The sequence below is a fragment of the Triticum urartu genome, chromosome 2 (genome assembly GCF_003073215.2).
Source record: "Triticum urartu cultivar G1812 chromosome 2, Tu2.1, whole genome shotgun sequence".
Taxonomy (NCBI): domain Eukaryota; kingdom Viridiplantae; phylum Streptophyta; class Magnoliopsida; order Poales; family Poaceae; genus Triticum; species Triticum urartu.
Window position 1 is genome coordinate 707186203 of NC_053023.1, and position 6000 is coordinate 707192202.

The 6000-nt window shown below is 45.4% G+C and overlaps 2 protein-coding genes across 2 annotated transcripts; both read left to right on the forward strand.

The window, feature by feature from the left end:
* The first annotated feature begins 910 nt into the window (after positions 1–910).
* Positions 911–1931, forward strand: LOC125539958. Its single transcript, XM_048703512.1, has one exon. It carries the CDS (start codon positions 1001–1003, stop codon positions 1688–1690), a length of 690 nt encoding a protein of 229 aa, XP_048559469.1. The 5' UTR covers positions 911–1000; the 3' UTR covers positions 1691–1931.
* Positions 1727–5300, forward strand: LOC125538063. The gene is made up of 5 exons (XM_048701367.1): positions 1727–2009; positions 2186–2412; positions 2495–4073; positions 4281–4513; positions 4596–5300. The coding sequence occupies exons 1-5, from the start codon at positions 1727–1729 to the stop codon at positions 5298–5300; spliced, it is 3027 nt and encodes a 1008-aa protein (XP_048557324.1).
* Positions 5301–6000: the final 700 nt, after the last annotated feature.

Genomic DNA, 6000 nt, shown 5'->3' on the forward strand with positions numbered 1-6000 from the left:
CCGTTGCTGCACACAAGAAGATGTGATGCGTGTTGCTTTGCAGCATCACCGGCGAGACAGTCAATAGAGGACGCGGTCGGAGACAAGCGGTGACCGACTGCCCGATGTGAAGGGGGGAGGATGCTTGAGGGCAAGGCGTGTGATGCGGACTATGGGCGAGCGATACGGGATCTGAGCGATGGTTGTGATGGACGCATCTAACGGTCGTGGGGGCGGCTTTAGTTTTCGTTTAATCAACCGGATGATTTCAGATTTTGTTTGCATTTCGGAAATTAATCAAAATTTCAACAAATTTTCGCTATCGTAAAAAAATGAAACATTTTTTTTAAAACATATTCGTTTTTTCCAATAATTGACCTCATTTTATAAGAATTCGGGTTTTAATATTTTCTCCCTTTTTTACAGAATTTTAGAAATGTTCTTTATTGAATTTGCTAACATTTTCCAAAATCGTGATCTTATTTTGAATTCACGACACTGATACTGGGATGGGCCTGGGCCATGTGCGTGCTGGGAAGGTCCGTGTCGATCTACTACTGGGCCTGGCTACGCCCGAGAGAAAATATATGGGCGCACGCCCGTCTGCACCGTATCTTGAAAACCCTAAGGCCTCTTTTGGTTCATAGAATAGGATTGTCATAGAAATAGGAATTTTGTAGGAAATGAGATGACATGTATCTCAAATCCTATGAGTAGGAATAGGAAACAAGATGTCATTTGGTTGACACCAAAGGAATTTTTCCATTAAGTCTAGCCTCTTTTTTATTTTCCTATGAAATGTGGAGGATAGAAACCAATCCTATATAGGAATATGAATTCATTTCTATAAACCAAAGGGCTTTAAAAGAAAAAATTCTATAAGAATCCTATCTTCTAAAATTCCTCTAAACCAAAGGAGGCCTTAGGGTATCTTTACTTTCCCCCGAACAAAAAAACGAGAGCGGCGGCGGCGGCGACGGCGGGGAGAAGAAAGGACACCGCACAGTGGTGAGGAGGTGAGATGGACACCGCAGGGAGTTCGACGGGAAGGAGTGGCGAGTCCATGTTTGCCGAGGAGCTCTATCAGGCTGGAATCTGCATGCGGGAGAGTATCCGGTGGATCGAGGCCCAGGAGGGCAAGATGGAGGAGATTGCACATAGCGATTCTGACTATGATAATCTTCCGGATTTCAGAATGGATATGGTCGTCTTGACGGAGAGGATCTTCCAATTGTGGCACAGGATGGGCGTGGTACAGAGGGCCGGTTGGATCGGCAATGAAGGGGGATCGATGGAGACCCAGAGCAAGATTGGCGACGGCGGAGAGATGGAAGCTGGAGGGAAGTCGTCGAAGGGAAGCAGGAGTTCCGCATCCCTCGAACTCGAGAATCTGCTCCACCGTTCCGGAATCCTTGCCGACGGAGACAGAGGCGGAGGCGCAGACAGTGAGGAGCTGCTTGATTTCCTCGCAATGGAGACCCAGGAGTGGATCGTTAGCCAGTCAGACAGTCAACTCCGCTGGGAGACCGTGCCCGAATTGACAACCGAAATCCTGTTGAATTTTGAAGAAGTGGTCGTTGACATTGCTAAGGTATTTGAAAACAAGAAGATCCGGGAGGAGGCAATGGCAGTGCTAAGGTTCGGCTTCAGATTGCCGGCATTCTCTGAGCAGATCGATGAGCTGAGGCACGAGATGTGCAACTTTCTGTGATCCTTCTCGTCAGAGAACAAAGATATAAGGAACACCATGATGAAGTTTATTTCTGAGCCGTACCTATCCCGTATCAGCAAATTGAAGTTGATCTCTGACCGTATCACTATGCTCCAGCGAATGGACTCGGACTTCGACTACAAAGTGAAATCAACGATGATTAAGCTGAAATCAGAATCTTTCTTGTCAGCCATGGAGGACGAGTTTTGCAGGGCAGGCAAAGAAGATTCCGTGGAGATGGAGGAGAAGAGATTCACTGCTTATCATCTCTACTGGGAACGTATATGGGGCAAGGATGGCCACAGCTTCGAAAATCAGAGTGAGTAAACTTGCATGCATGCTACTTACCTGATTACTTGCATTTTGGAATTTACACCACTCAACCAGATTGATTCTTAAATGGACTATTTATTTACTAAAGTTTACTCCACGATTTGGGGTTCTACTAGTGAGACTTTGATGTAGTAGATCTCTAACTTGTTAACTTGTATGCAGCGATATTGAGCCCCATGCAATTTACACATTGCACACCACGCCACATTCCAATTGAAGCTGTCGCAGGGAGTACCTTGCAGATCTACTCCATCAAAGTCTCACTAGTAGAACCCCAAAAGTTGCCACTGGAGGTGTATGGAGTGGTCGCAGTCCGTGATGCTGTGGACCGTCATCGCAACCCTCTATTCCTCCGTTCAAGACAGCACTGCCAAATCCTTGAAGAAAATGTACGTATGGTATTTTCGTGTTCTTGATCCTTTGTTTGTTGCCTGCATCCTTGTTGATTATGGCAAATGATGATGCTTGCAGGATTCTTTATTGCACTTGACTGGCCTGGTTCGTGCAATTGTCTCGACGGATACTGTTTACATCGAAATCCAATTAATAGTGAAGGGCGCAACAAAATCTGAAGATACAGCATTGATCAGTACATTTGGCTTTTACAATGCTGATAATTCCTGTACCTATCTCGCTAAAAACGCCTTGTGCACAGTGGAGCTGTGCTGTGAGCAACTTAAACAGTCGGTCCAGGCTACTATCCTCAGTGTGGCTGTTACACCCAAACAGGAATCATTGCTTTTTCATGGTGGCAGAGTTGTTTGCTATTCAGTGCCTGAGGATGGTAATGAAGATATCGCTGCGCAAGTATCATCTAGGCAAGTTTTGCTGCTTGATTCGAAAGGTGGAAGAATGCCTATGGCAAGCAATGACTACCTTTATCTGACAAGACATGTAGTTTCTGTGGAATTAAATGGAAAGCTGCTAGTCCTCATAATGGCCGGTTCACCATCACAGACTGAGATTACTGCTCAATTCCTCCTTAAACCCGAAAAATACAACACAAGTAAATGCGAATTTCCCCTTGCTGATGGCTCTAAGGCTGAGATTACTGTTGCTTGGTCCCTTGTTCCCTTGACGATGCCACAGTCAGGTGACAGTCGTGAGGACAGTGGAATGGCGACTGCAGGAAATTCGAAGGGAAGGAGCGGCGAGTCCATGTTAAGCGAGGAGCTCTGTCAAGCTGCCATCTTCATGCAGAAGAGTATCTGCTGGACCCGGGCCCTGGAGAAGAAGATGGGGAAGTTTGGACACTACGGCTCCGAGGAATACAAGAACCTTCTAGGGTTGAAATCAGTTATGTATGAGTTGTCGAATAAGATCTTCGGTCGGGTCGACTGTGAGGCCCAGAAGAGGATCAGCACGATGCAGAATGCCTGTTGGATCAGCAATAAAGGGAAATTGACCGATACCCAGACAAAAATTGGCGACGACATAGAGATGGAAACCGGAGGGAAGTCGTCAAAGGGAAGGAGTGGCGAGTTTGAATTGGTGAGGATTGGCAACGAAGGCAGAACGGTGCAGACACAGAGCAAGATTGGTGATGGTTGCAAATCAGTCTCCAAGCAGTTCAATGAGCAGGAGCAGTTCAAGGAGCTGCCAGTCAGTAACTTGATGTCCGTAGCCGAGTCTGTCAGAAATAAGATTGAGAAGAAGCAGGCTGAGACCATGACGGAGGAGGTTGTGCCGAGGGTAAGCTTCAAATTAGGTTTGCTCCCCTGGCAGTTTGATGAGCTGTGGGACAAGATGAGCCTGCTAGTCTCAACAGAACCAAAATTTCTAGCGATATGCATGCTTATTAGAGAGCCCTTCGCACGCTATTGCTCCACATTGAAGTTTATCTCTGAAGTTTTCAACCGGCTTGGTGAATGGGTGCCAGATTTCGGAGAGCAAATAGAATCGATGAGGCAAGATGATGAGGACAAGAATATGGGTGGAAAAGTTGTGAATCCGCATGAGGCGGCAAAGGCGGCTGAGGAGTACTATTTCAATGTCTACCGTAGAGGCTGGGAACGTAGGAACAGCAACTTTGGCAGCTTCGAAGACCCAAGTGAGTAATGTGCTTGTGATATGGTTGTTAGTTTCTTTTCTTCTTCCATTTACTGCATGTCTCAAGCAAGCTAATTCGTTCTGTTAGCATAGTGATTTACTTTAATCATTGATTATTATTCTTCTTGAATGGATAGCAAAAGCAATTTGTGCAATCTTTTGTTAGTTGACGTCAGATTTCTAACACACTTGACTTGGTTGCATGCAGCGTTATTGAGCCCCATGTTCTTTACCCGAAGCTTACCAGGCCACACCCAAGTGGGTACTGAAGTCGGGAGGACCATGCAGGTCTACTATATTAAAGTTGCAGAAAGAGAAGGCTATGCCCTTGAGTGGCCGCTGAAGGTATACGGTGTAGTCGCTGCACGAGATGTAGTGGACTATCGTCGCAACATTCTCTTCCTTCGCACGAGGGATGACTGCCAAATCCTCAGAAGACAGGTATGCATGTGTATTTTCCTGTTCTTTTTCTTGTTGTTTGCATCTTTGTTGACAAGTTAATGGTAAACAATGATGCTTGCAGGATCCTTTTTTGCACTTGACTGGCCCTTCTCGTGCAATTATGTCTGGCGGCATAATGGAACCCACAGTTACGATTGAAGTCCACCTAAAACTTAAGGGCATGCTGGAGTCTAAAGATAGAACATTGATCAGTAAAGCCTTTTTTTATGATGAAAAAGATCTTGATAGTGGTGATATTATTTCCACCCGTGTCCTTCGTGGCCTTTGTGAAATAGAGTTATGCTGTGAGCAGCTTGAACATTCACACCAAGCCACTATCCTCGGTGTTCGTGTTGTACGGGGCTCATTGCCTTGTGGCAATGGCATCAAGATCGTTTGCTCCGCACTACCTGAGGACAAAACCAAAGGCGGTGGTAAGCGCCCATCTGGGTGTATTTTGCTGCTTGATTCACAAGCTGGAGATATGCCTGTGGGTGAAGAGGGTTATCTAGATCTGTCGAGGCAAGTTGTATCTGTAAAATCAAGAGGAAGGCTCGAAATTCTCATGAAGGCTGGAGAAATCAGTGGAAGTGTCGTCTTCCCAACCAAATTCAGCAACATAAGTCGAGAAAGTTGTGAGCTTGGTAGTTGTGAAGTGGAGATAACTGTTGCTTGGTCCTTGCTCATTGAAAACCAGTATGATATCTCGGTGATGGGAGCCATACAGCCTTATGCATGGGAATCAATTCCACGTAGGCCTACCATGAAGCTTGTTGGCGCTTGCTGAAGATGTTCACTTGGTGAAGATGAAGTCATCCTCTGCAGCGGCATGCTAGCTAATTGTACTACTAGCAGTAATCTGAAAAGGTATGGGCAAGACAAGGCAGCGTCAGATGCTGGTTCAGTTTCTGAAAATGTTTTTTGGCAAAGCAGAGATAATCACCGTGCTACCTGATATAAGCAGTATATAATCCGGGATGCGATTCGGATTTGACAGGAAGAATAGGGACCATGAAAAACACACTGGATGAGTAGTCTTTCATGTCAGTAGGATTGAAGTCTAGCTAGGCCTGATTATGAGCGACCATTCTGCATTCCAAACATGTACGTAGGTTTCTTCAATACAATTAACCGTATCTTTGTATATACATAGAAAGAATATCGTTTACTGATACAATTATCTCTGCTCCGTTTGCAAAGAACAGGGCCTTTCGCTACATCTTCTGTGTAGAAGATGCTAGCGTCCTTTGGCCTGACAAGCATATGAATATATGATCCCAGGGCTGGTACTCCTCCAGTTGCTAAAAATAATGCTCCAATTATTACTTTCGCATGACCGTTTTAGCAGCACATGCACATAGCACAGCACAGGCAAAATTCAATCGCACAGCACAGCCCAGTCTTCCTTGAAAAGTAATGCTTGTAATGGGCATCTTAATCTGGATACAACTTGCGCTGCCAGCCTTGTAAAGGTATAAACATATTAA

Bases quoted from the DNA above. Each gene is read 5' to 3' on its own strand.
- LOC125539958 (XM_048703512.1), top strand. From the start codon at position 1,001: ATGGACACCGCAGGGAGTTCGACGGGAAGGAGTGGCGAGTCCATGTTT.
- LOC125538063 (XM_048701367.1), top strand. From the start codon at position 1,727: ATGATGAAGTTTATTTCTGAGCCGTACCTATCCCGTATCAGCAAATTG. The intron at 2,010-2,185 runs GTGAGTAAACTT...ACTTGTATGCAG, and splicing joins CCACAGCTTCGAAAATCAGA to CGATATTGAGCCCCATGCAA. The intron at 4,514-4,595 runs GTATGCATGTGT...TGATGCTTGCAG, and splicing joins GCCAAATCCTCAGAAGACAG to GATCCTTTTTTGCACTTGAC.